The following is a 21,237-nucleotide window of genomic DNA, read 5'->3' on the forward strand; positions in this document are numbered from 1 at the left end:
CACCGCCGCTTCGCCCCGTTCGAATAAAGCCACAGAGCGCGGCCCGTCCGGCAAACAGCGTGACACATATCAAGGAGTCCTATCACTTTCACTTCGCGCATGCTCATTAGCACCTTATTTTACGATTACAGCGGCACAGGCGGTAAAGCGGTGCGGAAGGTCTCCGAAGGGTTCGCCGAGGCCCCACGGAGGGTCCGCAGCCGCGCTGGCGTCCGCGCACCAGCGGCAAAACGCAAACCGCGGAGACCGCACACATCACGTGATCACACCGTCATATCATCACAAAAACTAGGAGGAGATTATCCGGAAAAATACCTGCTTACTGAATTGAAATTAAATTGGGCTGCAACAATAAAAACTACAGTAGTACAATACCAGAATTAATAATATAACTAAGACAGAAAACATCTTTTAATTCTGGCAGTCGTGAAGTATTTTAGGGTGTAACATTCACGAGCAGGAACTGCTTAAACATGTCAAATTAGAAACTTTCGACTGTCAGCACGTTTCAAAGTATCTTTATGTAAACATCATAATTACAGTAAACTGGTCTACTGCAGGATATGCAGAACTTTTACAGCATGAAACATACAGCTCGTAGATGAAGATCTACCTGTGCAGGTTAAGTTCAGTCAAAAGTATCATGCATGCATTTTATCTGCTGAATATGTGCGTTTTCAGTGTTGATAATAAACTGAATAGTTTGGGAATTCGCACATTTGTGGAGACAATTATGGAAGTCGCAATTCATAATAAATATTATATGCTAACAGGATTTCCATAGCAATGTGAAAATGACTGAAACAACGTATTTTAAATCATTAACAGATGAGCCTGGACACTTGGAAGAGGATGCTCCAGGGAAAGTTCAGCATTCAGTGAGCGTTTATCTTGCACTCAAACAATAATGAACTTGTTCAGCCTCTACTTCTTTCCCCCCAATCTGAACTTGCTCAAATGACAGCCACACAAAAATGACAACACAGCTGGTGGTGGGTGCCATGCATGTCAGGTTAGCTGACACACTTTCTGTGGATGCCATCTGAAAAGGTAGACAGCACTAAGCACTTGCGACATGTTGCTGTGGCATTTTCAGTTGTGTACCAGTGTTGCGGCCCTGACAGCTGCCACAGTGTGCAGATTCACTAATGCAAGAAAGCGCTGCAGAAAAAGAGATGATGCGGTGGCACTTGTCACATATTTGCCTGCTGCAGGTATTCTAAAAATGCTCTTGTGAGCAGTGAAATAAAAATGCTGTAAAGTGAGGAAGCTCAGGTGGGGTTTCATCCAGGTCCTCCAATATCCTTCACACCAAACACATGCATGTTTGATATATTGACAAACGCTATTTTTAGTTACTGCCACTCACTGGCTGTCAGGGCAGGACACATTTCTTCATGGGGAATAGTAAAGAAAAAACTGATTGTTTAATTACAACTCTGAAACATTAACCCATCTTACCTCATCTATCACAGTCAGTGGTCATACATGTCCCAACATGTTCTGGTTCCTTTCCTGTGTATTGTGTACTAAATATTGCACTATGTATACACGTTCAATATGACCCCAAAGTTCAGGTCTCAGACCTAAAAGTGGAGGCTTTCAGCATTATAAGAAGTGGCTAAAGCTCATAGCACTTAGTGTTCAAATTGATTTCCACACCCACAATGACAATAGATATGTACATTTCTGAATCATCTGTCTCTTTGTCTTTTTTGTGATGTAGATTGCTGCATTTGTTGATTTATACTAGGGCTGCAACTAACGATTAATTTCATAATTTATTTATCTGCAGTATTTTCTGGATTCATTCTTTTGTCAATAAAATATCAGAAAATAGAGTAAAATGTCCATCACAGTTTCGCATGTCTTGTATTGTCCAACCAACAGCCCAAAACCCAAATATATTCCGTTTAGAGAGGAAAAGCACAGATTTTCACATTTTTGCTAAAGTTACTCCGTTATCAAAATAGTTGCCACAATTTTCTGTTGATCTAATTGATTAATGGATTTATATTTCACATTTAGTTTACAAAATATGAACATTTGTACAGAATGTTGAATATATATCTTCAGCAGTTGATGTGATGATGACCTGCTCTGAACGAGCGGCCACGTTCGGCTTCATTTTGACAGCGTTTGCGCCACGCACTCTCTTAAGTTTGGCCCTAGCCGCTTGCCGTTTAAGCCCGTACGTGGCAGTCAGAGAGCAGTACACAGCAGCCGAGGCTGATGCGGCTCCTCTCCTGCAACAATTTACTCTTACAAACGGACATCCCGCAGTCCTAGAGGATATACTGAAGCAAGGACACTGTTTAGACCGTCAGACTTGGTGTGACGCCCGCTATAAAACATTGGAAACATGTTTACCGTGTCGGAGCTGGTTGTCTTGCTGGCCGTCTTGTCTGCCACTGCGTCCGGCTACTTCGTTAGCATAGACGCCCATGCCGAGGAGTGCTTCTACGAGCGGGTCAACTCCGGCACAAAGATGGGCCTCATGTTTGAGGTTGCCGAAGGAGGCTTCCTGGACATCGATGTCGAGGTTAGATACTTCACTGAGATGATAAACCGGCCTCCTAACATGGGGAAATGGGTGTTTTTAACTCAACCTGCGGCTGTTACACATAAGGCCCGTGCTAATGTTAGCTAGCGCCGTCTGCCCGGGTAAAGTCAAGTGAAACTAGCGTTAGTCGCAGTCCGGGTGGATGGCTGTTAACACACTGTCGGACGCTAAACATTTTAATTTCTGGATTTAACTATTGCATAGACATTATTCTGTCCGCTTGCTGTTTTTAAACTGCTGTCAATGGTGTTTGAATTATTCATAACGATACAGGAAGTGCAGCGTTAGCATTGTGTTCGGCTAAGTTATGCTACTTAACCATGTAGCTAATACGGTGTTTGAGCAGCTAATACATCGTTAAATGTAATATTACTGGTACTCGTTTGACTTGTTTCATGTGGAAACGTTGCTGTGGTTTAAAGCGCCTCTGAGTATTTTGTGTGCACAGATTTCGCTGCCATATGTTACAACAGCCCCTTCATGTCATGTATGTCCTCATGCCGCAGGTTCCTTTGCTCAGATATTAATATATTGTTTCCGTCACAGATAACGGGGCCTGATGGTAAGCAGATTTACAAAGGCGACAGAGAGTCCAGTGGGAAATACTCTGTGGCAGCACACATGGACGGAACCTACAAGTTCTGCTTCAGCAACAAGATGTCAACCATGACACCCAAGATCGTCATGTTCACGATCGATATTGGAGAGGCCCCAAAAGGCCAAGACATGGAGACAGAAGGTACATAAAGGGGTGGGTGTGTGTGGGGGGGTTAGTGCATATGTCTGCGTACAAATGAGAAATTAAGAAATTCTATACCTCAAATACTTCAGCCTTTTCCCTGAAGGCTCCTGCAGAGTGCAAACCAGATTTTCTTGCTGTATGCTGCTGCTGTTGTTGATCTACTTTCATTGTTTCTGATAGTTTCTTTGCCCCTTTGACTGTATTTTGGGCACTCTTCTCCTCTTCGTAGGTGGTGACAGCTGGGATGGTAGGGCACAGGGCAGGCTATGGTCAAGCTGCTGTTGTGAAATAAACTTTTGAGTTTGTGATGCACTGCAGAGTTTTCTCTCACCAGTTTTGTTTCCATAGTATAAACTAATATTGTGCATTTTTACTATACATAGGAAGTTGTGATGTTTGTGAATGGTTTGACAATTTGCACAGTGAGAACATGTAGGAACTATACATGTCTCTGGTGATGGGACCACATCACCTGTGACATGTCACGATTATAAAACTGCATGTATTGCATTCCTCATGCATGTTTTTTTTTTTTGGACACAACAGCTGTGTTGTGGCCTGTTACTGATGATTACTTGCATGTTTCAGCCCACCAAAACAAGCTGGAGGAGATGATCAATGAGCTGGCAGTTGCTATGACGGCTGTAAAGCATGAGCAGGAGTATATGGAGGTTCGCGAGAGGATACACAGAGCAAGTGAGTCCCGAGTCAATAAGAACATGTACTAAGAACCAGGTTGTCAATGTAATAGTTGTGGTGTAATTTCACACATCGTCTCTTCTCTCTTTTTCTAGTCAACGACAACACAAACAGCAGAGTGGTGCTGTGGTCGTTCTTTGAAGCTCTGGTTCTGGTGGCAATGACACTTGGACAGATTTACTACCTGAAGAGATTTTTTGAAGTACGGCGAGTGGTGTAGTGCGATTTAAATGATCTCTTTGTGTCCTCCACTGTTTTCTCCAACACCAAGACAGTTATTTACACTCTGGAAATGAGACCGGCAGTTCTGAGTAAAGCCTACATATGATTGCATCTCAGATGTTTTGTTCTCCTGTTACCTGTTTGGTTCCTTCTCAAAAATGTAATTAGTGTTTGTTTGGAACGAATGGCCAAAAGATTCTGAGATAGATGTCAGTTTTCAATAGTTTTTTCTTTTCTTTTTTTTTTTGTTCAGCAGATTTATTGTCCAATATTGTTTGATAATTACAGTCAAGTACCAATCACTTGCCAGTACAGTTTTGCCCATGTGAATGACTGTGAGGCTCATAATTTTAAGTAAAGGCAGTCTGATGAAAAACCTAAAAATGCACATAAATGGATAGGCATGTGTGGAGTCACCACAGAAGAGGGTAGCCCTTATTAAGATATGAATGGAACTTTTTTCCTACAATTAAAATAAATAAATAAAAAAAATGCATTAGATTTTTGTCTGAGATGCAGGAGGTTTTGTTTCCAGTGTCAAAGTCAGACCATGTACTGGCAGATATGTGATATCTGTACATTGTGTTAATGCTCTCAAACAACAAATTGCACTCCTGATGAATACATCTAAATATCTGAAGGATTTACACTGCAGCTGGTCTTTTAAGGGAAACTGTACAGCTTCTAGCTCTGTCTGTTGATTCATAGCGATCCATGCCACGGGGGGGGGGCTTCAGTGGACATCTTTTGCAGGGAACCGATGTGACTCCCTACGTAGTTCAGAAAACGACAACAGGCGAGTGGTTTCTCGGCCGAAGAGTTCACAAGTTGATTTTCAAACAAAATTAAACTTTCACTTAGTAAGACCTTGAGCTGAGGCAGAGTTGGATTTTAAACTGAACTACTTGGAGTGCAACTCCAAAGCAAAGTGTAGAGGAATACTGAAATACATGTTACATGTTGATTGAGGCTGGGTGGGTGGGTGGGGGGGGGTCTGACACCTAATGACTGCTGTGTGCTTTAGTTGCTTCTACTATAGTTATTTTGTTGGGGTTGGGGATTTTAAATTATATGATTGTATACGATTTTGAACTGTTTGTTTTTCCTGGAGCATAATCTGTGACATGCAACTGTTTGGATGATGCCTTTCAAATGAATATCTTTTACCTTTTTTTCCCCCCCCATACAAGGTAAAGACTTTAGTCCAAGGCAGTAGCTTCACATCTAGCACACAGCTGTAACAGCGGAGGTGTTGTGTGTTACTGAATATGCTCCAGTTTTGTATTAAAAACAATCTTTGGTGAGCTCAGGCAGGTAAACTGCTCTGTACGCAGTCTCTTCCTTTTTTGTGATTACAACAAAATCTGATAAGTGGATCTGTACAAATGTAGAATGGATGTCTGTGGAAAATGCCCCAGGTTTCATAATAAATCCAATATTCTGTACAATTACTTGGGTGTCTTTCTAAATGGGTGTTAACTATGACTTGAGTTAACTAAAACTCAAGTACTGCACAGTCTTGAGTATTTCCATTTCATTCCTCTTTATACTTCTACTGTACATTTCAGATGGAAATACTTTTTACTCCACTACATTTATGACACCTATAGGTAATAGTTCATTTGCAGATTCACTTATGGTCAGCTGATAAATGATGAACTGTTATAGACTGAAGCTTCACATGAACCAGCCACAACAGGAAAATGCTGCTTATACTTTATTGCATCAGAAAAAAGAATAGCTTATTATTACTTGAGACCAGCTGATGATGCTTGGGTACTTTTATTTACAGTAATATTTTGAATGCAGTACTTGTAATTGTGTTTTTTCAGTGTTTTATTGCCACTTTAACCTAAGTATGTGTAAGCACTGCACATAAGCACAGTTTTGTGGTACTTGTACTTGAGTATTATCAGAATCCCTTACGCTTACTCTTTACTATCAGAAATACATTATTGATCCCCAGGAAATTACAGTTTATTACTACTTTCTACTGATATTCTACTTTTTACTCCACTACATTTAATTAAGAACGGTGCACTTTGTATATAGAGTCTACATCCAAAGCACATGATCAACTTATAATGGATGATGCGTTGTTAAAGGTCCAATTACCAGTTTATTCAGTGGGTAAAACCAGCTTTGCCTCAACCAGTGACTGGTTACAAAATGCTGCTTACATGTTGAGGCATCAGTAATAATAGTCCAATATTATCTATAATAATACAACACTATGCAAGGGGGCATTCAGCATATTGAGTATTTTGATACTTTTTATTTAAAAGTATTTTATGATCACCTGCAGGACTTGTAGTATTTTTACTACTTTTAAGTAAAAGTGTTAGTACTACTGTTAAAACCTGATATAAATGATGTTGTTGAATACTCTTATAAACTTACCAGCAGCCTAAATAATCAAATCCCGCCTTAAAGAAAGTGGACGGAGTCTCGAGACGAAGAAAGCCTGATTTTGTCTCCTTAAACAAACCTTAGAGTTCGTCCTCACGCCAGCAGCGCTGCGGGAAACACCGCGGAGTGAAACCGCAGTCTGCAATTCCAAGTCGCGGCCGTTTCCATGGCAACACGGAGAGGCATGACGTGGCAATATGCGACCACAGTTCAGCCTGAGAGCTCGTGACAACTCCACATGAGGCCATTTGGTGTATTTTATTACTTTTATATGATCTTGTCTCTATTCATTGTACGCGTGTGTGCTCAGACGTGACGGCGACGACACGTTCTAGAAGTCGAACCTTGATGACGCAACAAAGCGCGTGGAGCTACAGGAGCCCACCTGGGAAACGGTCCATAACTTTAAATAAGAGAGGCATCCTCAGACGACCTTGGTAGTTTACAGAAAGAGCACATTTCAATCACTTGAAAGAGGAAAACTCATCTGAATCTGACTTCATTTGACCATTTATAAAAATAAATTTGATCATTCAGCGGTCTCCATGGACCAATCACAAACTGAGATGATCTGCGAGATCCCTCTCATCACACCAGAGACCCTCCGCCCACTGGTCAGCTCATCCCTTGACAAACTGAGCCCAGGACAGTGGAGGATGATCGCGGTTGGAGATCTAGACTCCATAACTAGGACTGTTTTGGCAGAAACGTGTATGCAAATCGTTCAGTCTGTCTCTACAGCTATCCTGAATGCTGTGATGCCTGCGGCATATCAGCACATCACTGGCAGCCGTTCTCAGGATTATTTGTCACCAGATTTATTTGGTGTATCTGAGGAGCGCGTCTATGCTTCCTTAGGAGATTCACTGGCGCAGAGTTTCACTGAGGTTTCACAGGTTCAGGGACAGGCGTGCGTGCTCTCAGACAACCTGACCCAGCTGGTTACTAAAGAGGTGGTGCTGAAGGTTAATTTTGTCCTATCAGTGGCCATCAAAACACCTGTTTCACAGTCACAGGAACCAGCTTTTTTTGTAAGTAGCGTCATATCATGTATCAGCACTCTTGATGATATGGTAGTTTGTGCAGCCGGAATACTGAGTAGACACTTTGCTGAGCTGGACAGCGGGTTCAAACAACACACTTTGGTGGTGGAAGTCCTGGACCACGCTCAGTCAGCACCACAGACAGAGCTGGAGCCACATGAGGAGCTGGCTGTAATCAATGAGTCCAGTCGTACATCAGTTTCACCTACAACTTCGGTGGAAGTCATTTCTCTGGACCAAGCTCTGCCAGAATCTGTTTCTTCTCAAAATGAATTCATGCAGATGTTTACATCAGACAGCTTTGTCACTGCGGCCACTGATGCTGTGAGTGCCATCCTTGCAAAGGGGGCCAATAACGACACTGTATCTCTTAGCATAGCTAGCAGTAGCGGAGCTATCAGTACAGTTTCAGAGGCTGGAAGGGCTGTGCAGCCATCACAGACCGCTCTGCAGGCTCGTGCTGTCGCAACTGACATCGTTCAGTCGATTGCTCAAGCCCTGCAGAGTCATGAGTCAACAACCATCTGCAACTCCTCAGTCGTGCCCTATTTGAGTTCAAGTCTGGTGGTGAGTAAACTGAAGGCCTTTTTTGCCTCCCACTCTCCATCTTCCCAACACGCTGCTCTTATCAGCCCCCAAAGATGGGAAGGATCTTGTGAGTTTGTGAGAAAACTCATCCATCACACCATAGAAAGACTCAAGAGCAAGTGTAATATGCCAGCAACAGACTGTCCTGTGATTATTAACTCCAAATCTCTTAAATTAAAGACACCATCCCTTCCACAGGAGGCAGAGGATTCGGGCTTTATTATACCAGGTGCTGTACCGGAATCTTTCAATCTCAAGTCCACACTTGAGGCTTGTGCTACTATCAGCAGGACCACAATTATCGATACAAGTGAGCAGCAATCTCACCAGGAAAGTGATAACAGCATGCAGACTGTCATGGACAATGTTGATAGTCTGCTGAAGGAGGTACTGCTGCCACAGACACAGGCATGTACAATGTCTGTCGATGAGCTCAGCAAATTCACAAAGAAGCTCACAGACGTCATCTATCATCACTTGATGCACGGGCAGACGTACCAAATTCCCACAGTTCCAGAGGGAAAGAGGCTGTCTGACACCGCTATATACTGTGTCATAAGGGACATGGAAGTCTCTCCGCCCGCCGCTTCACCTGAACTTTTCTATGCGTTGACAGAAGATGCAGTCAGGAATTTCTTGCAGCAGGTGCTCCTGTGGATCAAAAATGACTCGGACACAACGAACCACGCTGATCTGGTGTCTGTAGCAGTAACTAACATTGAGGAGGTCTTGTCAAAGATTCTGTCCGATCAAAGAGAAAATAATCTGACAGCAAACACAGAAGGGCACTACGAGAACTTAATCACTGAAAACTCTGACTATGACGACAGAGAAGTTGTCTCTCAGCTGCTCAAGAGGTTGTTAACACATATTGTTGAAATCACCAACAAACCACTGAGCCAGGCAGACTTCAGTGACTTCATTAACCGTCTGACCACAAAGATACTTGCGGAAATCAAAGCCAGCAACACCCCCATTATCAACCCCAAGGCTCTTGACACAGATGAGATGCTCTATGGTGTGTTGGCTGACCTGTGGGACAAGTTTGGCTCAGCCAGCTTGGTCCAGTCGGCCATCGAGTCGAATATTCAGACTCTTGACCAAGTTTTTGTCAAGACCTTGAACGCTCACCTGCACAGGGTTAAATCCTCCAGGTTGGAAACCATCAAGACAAAGAATGTTTGCACACTTCTGACACCGAAGAAGCACAAAGGTGGCGTCATCCGTCGGTTCTTCTCATCTGTGGCCAAAGCTATCACTAAGCCCTTCACCGCCTGCTTCAGGGGTGGCAGCGGAGATCACTAACAGCTTAGCACTTCTCTCCCTTCCAAGTCCTTTTACTCACATCTATGCTGCAGAAACAGCCCTCCTCCTCCTCTTCTAGCACCTAACAGCATGTCACTTTGAAAAATGAATCGCTTGGATTTCATTGAAGACCTTGATACAATGAGAAAAACAAAACATAACACTGATATAACACCTTTTTTCAAAGTGAATGCTATAAGGGCCGCACGGTGGCTCACAGTGGCCTCACAGGCAGACGCTGAGGCTTCGATTGCTGAGCTCGATCCTGTCTGTGTGGAGTTTGCATGTCCTCCCCGTGTTGGCGTGGGTTTACCCCGGGGGCTCCGGTTTCCTCCCACCTCCCAAAAACATTCAAATACATTGGACACTCTGACTTGTCCATGAAATTATATATCAATGTCAATAAATACGTTAAAATTACTTTTGGTTTTGGTTTTGATCTTCTTATTCAACCACTAAGATGAAACAAACAACAGTCGAAGTTTCTACCGATTCTTAGATACACTTTGTAGCCCGTAAACACTGCAGCTCAGATCGACACGTGGACCACAGCTTTCACGGTCTAAAAGGGAAAAAAGCTCAATGCAAAATCAATACTGTCAATAACGTCTCAGGTGGTCTGAAAATCACAAACAGCATGAAAAATGGATAAAATCACATCAAACAGGAGGTTTATATTCCCACATTAGAACACCAGATTCTTTTTGTTTCCTGCCAAATCTTAGTTCTGGCTTTGAAATTAATTAATCATTATCCAATCAAAACAATCCTCTACTGGCACGTATTGGCAAAATGAATGTGATGTTATCTGTCATAATATAAGAACTGTACTGCACGTGCCCCAAACACAAAATCAATGCAAAACACGAACCATTTTGGGTGATTGTATGACTGTATTCTGTATCAGCTTAAAGTAGTCCCAGAACCATATTTACCAGGCTAAAAGTCAGTGAATATCATTGACAGAAGTGTTGTCATCATGACTTCACTGATTATTGCCATTAAACTGTATTTAGTTTAATTTCTTCCAAACTAATGTCTTACAGGTGGAAAAAATAGTAGTTGGTGTCTATAACACAGTACATTTACTTAAGTACTGTACTTAAATACCGTTTGAGTACTTTACTTGGGTATATCCACTTTCTGGTACTTTATACTTCTACTCCATGATGGAAATATTGTACGTTTTGCTTCACTACATTTATTTGACAGCTATAGTTATTTTGCAGAATTGACATACAAAACATGTGATCAGTTTATAAAACATGATTGATGAACATAAGATTAAAATACACAACAGTATATAAAGAAGTGGTATTTAAAGCTCCTCCTCAGTTCAGCGTGTGTCAGTAATCATTACCAGGGGCAGTAATTACACTTTCACTTTTGATTTGCTAATAATACTTCTGTAAGTAAAATGTGTCACTTGCAATGAAGTATTGTTACACTGTGGTACTTTTACTTAAGTAAAGGACCTGCATGTTCTTCCCACCATTGTTTTATCAATGCTACAAAAGAAATTACATTTAAAAATAAAAATACATGAGTACGCGGAACCATAGTCGTGACAGCGCTTCAGTTCCCACCCGGCTTACAAACATCAGCGCACCCGGAAGTAGGGGCAGCGTGGAGAGGCATCCCAGCAGCGGCTACCGGCGTCAGCGGTAAACTCTGCTGAACGGGACATTTCCAACATGGACGACACGGCAGACGGGACGTGGGACAGTTTACCGGTGAAACTCAACGACAGCATTTTACAGACGCTCGCGGAGCTGAAGTTCACGCACATGACACCTGTTCAGGTAACAGCGGCACGTTCCCGCCTCTCAGCCTCTCCGCGCTCTGCAGCCAGCGCGTCGTCTCACTCTCTGTTTCCTTCCAGTCGGCCTGTATCCCGCTGTTCATGAGCAACAAAGATGTGGCTGCTGAGGCGGTGAGTACATGTACTCAAGTACTGCAAGTTTGAAGTACTGTCCATTTCCATTTCATGGTACTGTATACTTCTACTCCACTACATTGTGGAAGCCAATATTGTACTTTTTACTCGACTACATTTACTTGGCAACATTACTTACTACTAACGGTATGAATTAAGATAAAAATATTGATTAAGTAATACATGATGATATATTATTATAGATGAAGGTACGCAGCAGTATATAAAGTAGTTATTAGCTCCACCTTTACCAGCTGCAACATTAGCTTCCATGTTCATGCGTCACAAATAATACTGTGGTATAAGAGATATTATTCTATTATTCTCTCTGCATAATGAGTACTTTTACTTTTGGTACTTTAAGTATATTTTGATGGTAATACTTCTACACTGTGGTATTGTTACTTTTACTGAAGTAAAAGATCTGAGTTCTTCTTCTTCCTTGATTTTAACCAGTTAACTTTATAAATTAACTACCCTTTATTAAAGGTTTATGACTAACTAACTAACTAACTAATGGCTTTGGTTAATGGATAATAAACACGTTATTTATGCTTTATAGACCAGTTATTAGACATTAATAAGCACATGTTTTGGGTTGCCAGGTTGTGGGAAATCCTCCTCCAGCATGACGGTGCCTTCTTAGCCAGCGCTGTCATTCCTCACCACCCACAATAGACTGCGGTATTAGGGCTGCAACTAACGATTGTCATTATTGATTAATGATTTTGTGAGTTAGCTTGTTTTATTCAACTAACAGTCCAAACTCCAAAGATATTAAGATTTACTATAATTTACTGACGTTTGAGAAGTTTGAACCAGCAAATTTCTGTCATTTTTACTTCAATAATTTAATCTAAATCGATTAATAATGAAAATGGTTCCAGGACGTCTGGACCAAAATCCTTTTATTTATTCTTATTTTCAGCATTTCCTGAGCGCCGCTCACTAAATGTCGTATCATTGCAGGTGACTGGGAGTGGAAAGACGCTTGCTTTCGTCATTCCTCTGATAGAACTGCTCCTGAAGAGAGAAGAAAAGCTGAAGAAGATGCAGGTGAGGCTCAGACTTCGTTGTTTACATTCGCTGTAGAGCTTTCACGTCTCCTGGATGCTGAGAGTGTTGAGCTTTGAACGGGTGTTTTCCTGCAGGTCGGCGCTCTGGTGATCACTCCCACCAGAGAACTGGCCCTTCAGATCAGTGAAGTCATGGAGCAGTTCCTTCAGAAGTTTCCACAGTTTACGTGAGTAGAAAGTCCTGAATTTAAATCCAGACCGGGCCTGAAATGGTACTTAAATCCTCTTAGATCCACTTGCTAGCGTCTTCCGGGGCTTTCAACCACATCTCAGCTGTTGGCTCAGTCGTACTCATGTGAGCTGAGCTCCACACTTACTGTCGCTGATGAAGACCATGCGATGCGACTGATAGCTCCAGAAAAAGCAAGATTATTTTGTCAGGACCCAAGTGTGTATTTCAGTATGTTGTGTTTTTAGTCATTAAAATGCTTCATGTATGTTTGTTTTTCAGGCAGATTTTACTGATTGGTGGCAGCAACCCGATCGAGGACGTGGAGAAGTTCAAGGATCGAGGGTATGTGGAGGTCTCAGTGGGAGTCATAAATAAAGCCCGACTGAGCTGTTTTATCAGTAACATTATAGTCGGGTCCTTGAAGAGAATAGATCAACATGTTGGGCTCCACTTATGCTAAGCTAAGCGGCTGCTGGCAAAAGGAACACAGATGAGTGTTTCTCATTTCAGAGCGAACATCGTGATAGCGACTCCCGGCCGTCTGGAGGATATGTTCAGGAGGAAGTCAGATGGTCTGGACCTGGCCAGCTCAGTCAGGTGCCTCGACGTGCTGGTTCTCGATGAGGCCGACAGACTCCTCGACATGGGTTTTCAGGCCAGGTACAGAATACGTTTTGTTGTTATGGGAGAAGAATCCAGTTCCATAACATTTCCTCAGATATAATAGATCACTTTAGGTATTGTAGGTCTTTGTGCCGCTAACAGAGTCTGTGTTTGCGTGTCCAGTCTGAACGCCATCTTGGGCCACCTGCCTAAACAGAGGCGTACAGGCTTGTTTTCAGCCACTCAGACCCAGGAGCTGGAGAAGCTGGTGAGGGCCGGCCTCAGGAACCCAGTACGCATCACCGTCAAAGAGAAGGGCGTGGCTGCCAGCGTCGTCCAGAAAACGCCCTCCAGGCTCTCCAACTACTTCACCGTGAGTCGGGGTTTACAGCTCAGCCTGAAGCCTGTTTCGCTTCAAACAGCCCCAAAAGTCAAAGGTAGCAACGATGCAAAAATTCTCATGTTGTCATTTCAGATATGTAGATCAGAGAACAAGTTCAACAACCTGGTGGCGTTTCTGAGGCAACACAAGCACGAGAAGAATCTGGTCTTCTTCAGGTAGAACGCCCAGTTGGTTTTGTCCAGTGTCATGTTCCAATAAAGTTGATACAAACATTGACTTATTGACTGATGACCCGTTGCTGTCTCATCATTAGCACGTGTGCTTGCGTGGAGTACTACGGTCGAGCTCTGGAGACTCTGGTCAAGAAGGTCACCGTCCACTGTATCCACGGCAAGATGAAAAGTAAACGCAACAAGATCTTTGCCGACTTTCGGGCCCTGAAGAGGTACAAAGGTACAATAAATGTGGTTGTGCGTAACTGGCACTTTACGGCTTGTATATAATGTGTTTGTGTTGTGTTGCAGTGGGATCTTGGTGTGTACAGACGTCATGGCCAGAGGGATCGATATCCCCGATGTTAACTGGGTGCTGCAGTACGATCCTCCCAGCAGTGCCAGGTGAGGGAGTCTGTGAAACTGGGTCAAATTACAAATGTGACATAATTACATAAATGTATTTAAAACAGGCCACAAATATGTTGTTTTACTTTTTTAAAAAGGTAAATCATTTCCTCCAACAGCTGCTCACTGTAGTTTTTATTAAAATTACTTCAACTGGAGGAAATGGTGCATTTGTTGTGGACTGTTCTCAGAGGCGGATTAATCCACATTTGGTGCTCTAGTGAGTTTTGGGGGCAGCAGGACGGTGTCGAGCCAGTGGAACAGCATGGCTCATTCATGTGTTTTTAATGGACAACAATGGAGGAAGAAGATAGACCAGGCTGTGATACACTCACAGTACTCCTTAGTATAACATTCATGGCTGTTGTTGAGTCTCGCAGACCCCCCTTTATGTTTACGCTACGTCACCATCCAGTATAAAGCCGGACTTATTAAACTGGTGCTTTAATTTTAAGCCTTAATTTTAAGAATGAGTAATAATGATCAGCTTTATTTATATTGTTTTTTTTTCAGTGCCTTTGTACATCGATGTGGACGGACGGCACGAATCGGCAATCAGGGCAACGCCCTCGTCTTTCTGCTGCCGATGGAGGAGTCCTATGTCAACTTTTTGTCCATCAACCAGAAAGTCAGTTCTTTTCAATTATTTTGCACATTTTTCTAAAACCGGAGTTTATTCACATTCAGTCAGAAAACCCCCCAAATCAGAAGAAACCATCACTTTTTATTCCTGCTCTATTTGCTCTGAACGGGTTGCTAAACAGAGCTAATGTCATCTGTTATTTACACCCGTTGAATGAAAGCATGGATTAATAATCTGCATCCTGTACTCTGCACAGCCTCTTAGACACTGTCCAAGTCCTACTTAATTGTTAATACATCATTTATATGTGAGGATAAAGTAATGGAAGGGTATTATTTGTGCTTTAACAATCAAAGGGTAGTTGTGCGAAGGCTAACATGCTGCTATCATCAGATATTTTATGGGATGTATGATGTTTTAACTATTTTTCTGACAGTTATTAAACTGTGCTTTCATTCAGCTTGTATGACAATTAAATACTGGTTTACACATTTTTTAAATCTTTTATTTAAAGCCTTATTACCTGTCCTTATTAAATGTCCCCTAAGCAGCTCATTTCCATTCCAGTATTTCTTTCTACCATGTGGCCCCCGGGTGGGTGCGTATACATACGAGCTATTGATAATACTGCAGTATTTGTGATGGAAGATTACTGGTTACTGTTTTTTTTTTTAGTGGATTCTGGATAAGAGGTTGGGCTAAAATGTTATCTTGTACTTAATGATGAATAATAAATGACTTGTCTTTTGTCATTTCTTCAGTGCCCGCTCCAGAAGATGCCCCCTATAGCTGATGTTGTGGACGTGCTGCCCAAAGTGAAGGCCTTGGCTCTGGCAGACCGCGCCATGTTTGACAGAGGCATGAGAGCCTTTGTCTCGTACGTCCAGGCCTACGCCAAACACGAATGTAGCATCATCTTCAGAGTCAAAGGTGAAAACAGCCGCTTCACATCTTAGAAATGATTCTGTAATATGCAGAAAGTACAAACGTATCATCTCGTGCCACATTTCTTTGTCTAGATCTGGACTTTGTCTCCTTGGCCCGCGGCTTTGCCCTCCTTCGCCTGCCGAAGATGCCCGAGCTGAAGGCGAAAACATTTCCTGCTTTGTCGACAATAGACACAGACACCATCCGCTACAAGGACAAGAACCGGGAGAAGCAGAGACAGAAGATGCTAGCCGAGCTGAGAGAGCAAGAGAAGACCCCCCTTCCCAAGAGGAACTTCATCAAGAACAAGTCCTGGTCCAAACAGACGACCAGGAAGGAACGCAGGAAAAAGAGGGCGGCCAAGAGGAAGCACAATGAGGTATTTCCATTCAGAGACCATTAAATGTATTGATTAAACCAAGTGCAGCAGTGGACTGGAGTTATTTACAGCTCTGCTGTGATCTTTCCTGTGTCTGCAGGGCTCTGACGAGGAGGATGAAGACATGAAAGAGCTTTTAAATGACACTCGGATCCTCAAGAAACTAAAGAAAGGGCAAATCAGCGAGGAGGACTTTGAGAAACAGATAACAAGGGAACCGAAGTCAAAACACAAAACAGAGGGACCATCGCAGGAGGAGGAGGAGGGGGGTGTATGATCAGACAGCTGCATTCAACTGTGTAAAAAGAATTCAATTAAATCCACACCTTTGACATCTGTTTACCTTTTGATATAGTTTTTTTTATTTTTATTGAGAATTGTGAGGCACAGTTATAAATAAAGCTTGATGAGTTCGTCGCTGACGGCAGACGGGGTGAGGACTCCCAGGTCAGTGAAGAGGAGGGTGATGAGGGAGGGAGGCGTGTAATCGATCATCGGATGTTCTTCTGACAGGTTCTGCGAGCTCTTCAGGGTGTCTGCTTTGTACTGTGGAGGCGAGAAGAAGATGTAAAGAAACACTCAAAGTAATAAAATAAGTCTAGACGTGAACTTCTCTGTCGTCGTACCTTAAATTTATCGGGCACGTCCTGCTGGTTGAGCGGATAGAGGCGGACAAATTTAAAACTCTCTGCCACGACGTAGAAAGGCTTGTTGTGAGCTTTGGAGCACACGGCCATCTGATAAGTGCCGATCTGCAAAGGAGAAACATTTAGGCCTCTGTATCACAAGCAATTTCAATATGACATTTACAGTATGTAGAGCCTGGGGCCTGTAACACACAGCAACATTACACCTTTCATGTATTCTTCTTCCGAGCTAAAACCTGGCGCCTACATTACCCACAATGCAACGCAACCAACGACCGTTTGGTCTGAGATTAGTGTGTTATGCTAGTGGCAGCTAATGTAGCCTGGAGCAGAGATGAGCAGCAGGTTACAGATCTCTGGTCAGCTCACTTCTTTCTAAACACACCAACAGATTTTTCTCATTTTCAAACTTGTAGTCTTCAGACCCAACCGACGCTGACTCACGTGACTGATTTAAGACTTCATAGAGGAGAGGATGTATTTTCCTTGACCTTCATGGAAAACGTGACGAGGTCAAGGACAGAAGAGAAGGAGAATCCATCAGGACTCAGGAAAAGACGCCCGCGGTGCTAAGAGCATCCGACTGCACTCAGGCTACGTCATTATGCGACGGCGGATGTTATTGACGTGGTTCTGCCGTGGTCGGTTTAAATGCTGCTGCCGCAAGGAATTGTGGGACGGGCATTATCTCCTTTCCTTTCGTAAAGGAAGGTTCTGTGTACCCTCCGCTAGAGGAGATGAGACAGGAAGCAGTGAGAATTGGACCAGCTCTTATCACGGCTGCCACTAAGATACTTCACGGTCATTTCCCTCAGTTAGGAACCTCCCTAAACTAAAAGCACTGTTCGAGCGCAGCCCTGGATTAGAAAACGGAGAGTTAACTGGGCCAGCTGATAACCAGGTTCACCAGTGTTAATCCACAGACTTGGCTGAACCAGGCCTCTGATGATTCACCGAGACGCACCTTGTTGATGATCCCTCCGCTCTCAACAACTCCCTCTGCACCGACAATAACCAGGTCTACTTTCTCCACGACGTACCTGAGAAAAATGACAAAAACATGCTTAATAACTGCAACTGAGATCACGTCGACAACGTATGACACATTGATAATAAATATATTCACCCCACAGCTGCATCCAGGACTACTGTGACTGGAACATTGAGTTTTCTCAGGGCTTCTGCCATCTGTCGCCTGAACAAAGAAAGTTTAAAAAAAAAAAAAGAAAAGAAAATCTGATTGAATGAGTGTTTGTCCCCTCGGAATAAAACCAGGACACGATTTAGTGACACTGTTCACTCACCCAGCTGAGTCGGGCTGGGATTCAGTCACATAGACAGAGAAGCGTTTCTTCTCAGCTGCAGCCTTTTCCAGCACCCTGAGGACGACTCTGGAGTACGAGTGAGTCAGGATTTTCTGTGAGGGGAGCGTTTTGAAGGCGAGGGAACGTCATTGAGTTGCCCAAATACTGTAACAGTGTACTGTATCTCTGCTTATGTCTAAAAACACTGAACAACTCACAACCACACGTCTGTCTGGAGGATAATAATGACCTTCAGTTACAGCAGCCAGCTCGGGGTACAATCACTGCTCTTTAGAGATCTGTCCATAGCTTTTGTTTCAGTTGATGATGGTTTTGATGATTGTGTTTAGAGCTTTAAAAGATCTTTCTGGTGAAGTTTAGACTGTCGTTGCCAATGATGTCAAATCAAATCATAAAATGTTTGATAAGGTGTCCCACAAGGATTGATATTAGGCCCCCTGCTATTTACTCATGACTTTGTGCCTTTGTGGTGTTTCTATTAATCCTTGTGTGTTTTCGAATCTTTCTAACATTGTCATATTTGTATTTTTAGATTGTTTTTTACTTGTTTTTACTTCTGTTTGCAGGCTTGCTTGTCTCGTTTTGCCCCTTGAGGGACGAATAAAGTACTTTTAATTGAATCTAATTATTTTCCAACTGATCATTGCAATGTCCATTTCTATGCTGATGATACCATCTTGTACACCATAAACTCTACAACAAACCAGGCCTACTCCAGGTTACAGTCTGTTTGTTGACACCCTCCAGGCCTTTTTATTTATTTATTTAAAGCTTGTTCTAAACTCCAAAAAGACAAAATGTTTGCGCTTCACACGAGCACAGAACTTTGATGTTCCCACTCGAATCCATCTAATCAATACAATACAGCGTTATAAGTTTTTAGGAATTTGGTTAAACTCACAGTGAGCATCTTGCTCAAAAACTAAAAACTCAAATTGGATTCTTGTACTTGAACAGAGCTCGATTCTCTCTTCAAAATAGACAAAAAAAAAACATTTAACAATCCACTGGACGCTATTTTCCATAGTGTTATATGAAATGAAAAGGTCCAAGATCATCAATGACATCTAGAAGGCATCAGCATACCTGTGCTTTCATTTATAAAGGCCTTTATGTCTAAGTTACCGGGATGTGTGTGTGTCTGATTCGTCTTCTTGTGATTTTGTATAGATGTAATTTGTCCTAAAGTCTCTCCTGTGAAACAGACCTTGATCTCAATGACATGTTCTGAATTAGTAAAGTTGAACTGACTAACAACAGTAAATTGGTGGTAACATACATGTAAAACAAGTACTTACAGCGCCATCTTTGATGAAGGTGTGACAGAGCTTAGCAACTTTGGTCCTGGACATTGAGATCTTCTCTAGAAAAAGTTCTCCTCTCTCCTCCATCACCTTCTTACAGCGAGACAGATCCTGACACACAGAGTAACAAAAGTACACATATATTTTGAGACAAATGAATACTCTCCCTGGTTCTCCGGTCATCTAGGAACTCCTAACTTAATCACAGAGGGGGACGCCTGGATGGAGCTGAGCTTGAACAAGCAAGTAGTAACAACCACCGACTGAGACGCCTCTCAATCAAGCAAACACCCCCCCCAAAATACTCCTTTTTAAGCAAACAATGAAAGATTATTAGGTTTTTAAATATTCCCCAACACAATCCCACTCGCCTATTCATTATTAACTAGCCACCAACCAAACTCTGTACATTTTTTTGAGTATTTAAAAAAAAAACACACACAAAATGTCACCTTTCATTTATTCATTTCACTGTTCATTTACATTTTTGGTAAATTTTACGTTACGGTCTGAATGTCGTTTGAAAGTCTTTTCTACGCTGCAAAATATGTAATTATTATTTTATCACAAAATTCCCTCTTTGTTGGAGCAAGGAGACACAGTACAGGAAACAAAAAGAGGCAATTTTGGAGCTGAAGCTGCATATTGGTATGTGTTCTGCGCTGAGCAAGGACTGTGGATGTCCCCCCATCTCCTACACTGGATGGACCTAGGAAGGGATCTCTTTACGGCCAGAATGGACAGGAGGAACAATTACAGCCACAACAAACTGTTGCCATGTACAACAGGTGAGTGAATATTGTCTTTAAGTCTTAAAGAAGCAGGCAGTCGTGTCAGTAGTAATTCTTCGGTCCTGGCTCCAGTTATAAAATATGAAGTCCTGTTTTTCATGTGATGTGGATTATGGGTTTGTTTGGGTGCATGGTGGTCCCCCACTCACCTGGTGGGTCCCCCACTCACCTGGTGCTCCAGAGATGTGAGACTTATGAAGCGTAGGAAGAGCTCTCCTCCAGAGGACACGGCCACGGAGGAGTCCACTCCTGTCAGGCAGTCTGTGGCCGACGTCAGGCTCTCCCTCAGGCCCAGGATCGTTTCCCCTGAAGGCGGGCAGGGACATCATGTCAAAAATAGGTTGTGGTTCACCAGAAACACAGGAGGCTTAGTCATAACAGGTACAGCAATAATGATGCTGGGGGGGGGGGGGGGGACACACCTTTGTCTCTCTTGAGGAATTCAAGCAGAGTGCGGATAGCGGCCACAGCAGAGGCCATGTCCGGGTCTTTCCTCATCTGAGCCCTGAAATACTCCACCAGCTCTGACCCGGGACACAGTGAGACACGGTTAATGTCTGTCAAACCATGACCCGCAAACCATGACCCGCAAACCACGACAGGAAACGAGAAACTCGGAACAACTCACCTTCTTCATTCATCCTGAAGCCTACACGAGAGCCTACGAGCCGCAGTCTTTAGGGTTAAAACAAGCCACGCCAGAGATCTGCTGAATTCAGTCACTCCTCGGTGTGTTGACACATGGCAGAGCTGCTGACTCCGCGTCCTGCAGCTCAAATCAAATTACAGACAAAATTCAAAACAGCTGTTTTTAAATAAACAGCTTCCCTCGCGCCTCTAAGAATACCGCCACGCACGCACGCTCGAGTCTCTCTGGGAAGTTTAACTGTCACTATTTGCAGAGTTGCACTCCGTTAGCTCATCTCGTGAAAGGGCTGCGTGTTGACGTGTCGCGAAGAG

At 43.0% G+C, this 21,237-nt stretch overlaps 3 protein-coding genes across 3 annotated transcripts; 2 read left to right on the plus strand and 1 right to left on the minus strand.

The window, feature by feature from the left end:
* The first annotated feature begins 2,213 nt into the window (after positions 1–2,213).
* On the plus strand, positions 2,214–5,195 carry tmed2 (transmembrane p24 trafficking protein 2). The gene is made up of 4 exons (XM_070924586.1): positions 2,214–2,542; positions 3,110–3,302; positions 3,894–4,001; positions 4,100–5,195. Exons 1-4 carry the CDS (start codon positions 2,363–2,365, stop codon positions 4,222–4,224), a joined length of 606 nt encoding a protein of 201 aa, XP_070780687.1. The 5' UTR covers positions 2,214–2,362; the 3' UTR covers positions 4,225–5,195.
* Positions 5,196–11,265: 6,070 nt separating this feature from the next.
* On the plus strand, positions 11,266–16,780 carry ddx55 (DEAD (Asp-Glu-Ala-Asp) box polypeptide 55). Its single transcript, XM_070924328.1, has 14 exons — positions 11,266–11,373; positions 11,454–11,504; positions 12,477–12,563; positions 12,659–12,750; positions 13,035–13,097; positions 13,266–13,415; positions 13,542–13,731; positions 13,834–13,916; positions 14,015–14,146; positions 14,226–14,318; positions 14,835–14,949; positions 15,666–15,834; positions 15,924–16,210; positions 16,311–16,780. The coding sequence occupies exons 1-14, from the start codon at positions 11,266–11,268 to the stop codon at positions 16,485–16,487; spliced, it is 1,797 nt and encodes a 598-aa protein (XP_070780429.1). The 3' UTR covers positions 16,488–16,780.
* On the minus strand, positions 16,561–21,209 carry eif2b1 (eukaryotic translation initiation factor 2B, subunit 1 alpha). Its single transcript, XM_070924329.1, has 9 exons — positions 20,906–21,209; positions 20,700–20,801; positions 20,447–20,583; positions 19,481–19,597; positions 18,162–18,274; positions 17,984–18,052; positions 17,822–17,897; positions 16,837–16,962; positions 16,561–16,756 (listed from the first exon to the last, which is right to left on the minus strand). The coding sequence occupies exons 1-9, from the start codon at positions 20,916–20,918 to the stop codon at positions 16,601–16,603; spliced, it is 909 nt and encodes a 302-aa protein (XP_070780430.1). The 5' UTR covers positions 20,919–21,209; the 3' UTR covers positions 16,561–16,600.
* Positions 21,210–21,237: the final 28 nt, after the last annotated feature.

Source organism: Enoplosus armatus, chromosome 18 (genome assembly GCF_043641665.1).
Source record: "Enoplosus armatus isolate fEnoArm2 chromosome 18, fEnoArm2.hap1, whole genome shotgun sequence".
NCBI classification, from domain to species: domain Eukaryota; kingdom Metazoa; phylum Chordata; class Actinopteri; order Centrarchiformes; family Enoplosidae; genus Enoplosus; species Enoplosus armatus.

Excerpts from the sequence above, each read along its gene's own strand:
- tmed2 (XM_070924586.1), top strand. The coding sequence starts at position 2,363 with ATGTTTACCGTGTCGGAGCTGGTTGTCTTGCTGGCCGTCTTGTCTGCC. Across the intron at positions 3,303-3,893 it reads CCAAGACATGGAGACAGAAG|CCCACCAAAACAAGCTGGAG; the intron begins GTACATAAAGGG and ends TGCATGTTTCAG. Across the intron at positions 4,002-4,099 it reads CGAGAGGATACACAGAGCAA|TCAACGACAACACAAACAGC; the intron begins GTGAGTCCCGAG and ends CTCTTTTTCTAG.
- ddx55 (XM_070924328.1), top strand. The coding sequence starts at position 11,266 with ATGGACGACACGGCAGACGGGACGTGGGACAGTTTACCGGTGAAACTC. Across the intron at positions 12,751-13,034 it reads CAGAAGTTTCCACAGTTTAC|GCAGATTTTACTGATTGGTG; the intron begins GTGAGTAGAAAG and ends TTTGTTTTTCAG. Across the intron at positions 13,732-13,833 it reads GGCTCTCCAACTACTTCACC|ATATGTAGATCAGAGAACAA; the intron begins GTGAGTCGGGGT and ends TTGTCATTTCAG.
- eif2b1 (XM_070924329.1), bottom strand. Across the intron at positions 18,275-19,480 it reads CCTTCATCAAAGATGGCGCT|AAAATCCTGACTCACTCGTA; the intron begins GTAAGTACTTGT and ends CTCCCCTCACAG. Across the intron at positions 16,963-17,821 it reads GCGGAGGGATCATCAACAAG|ATCGGCACTTATCAGATGGC; the intron begins GTGCGTCTCGGT and ends TCTCCTTTGCAG.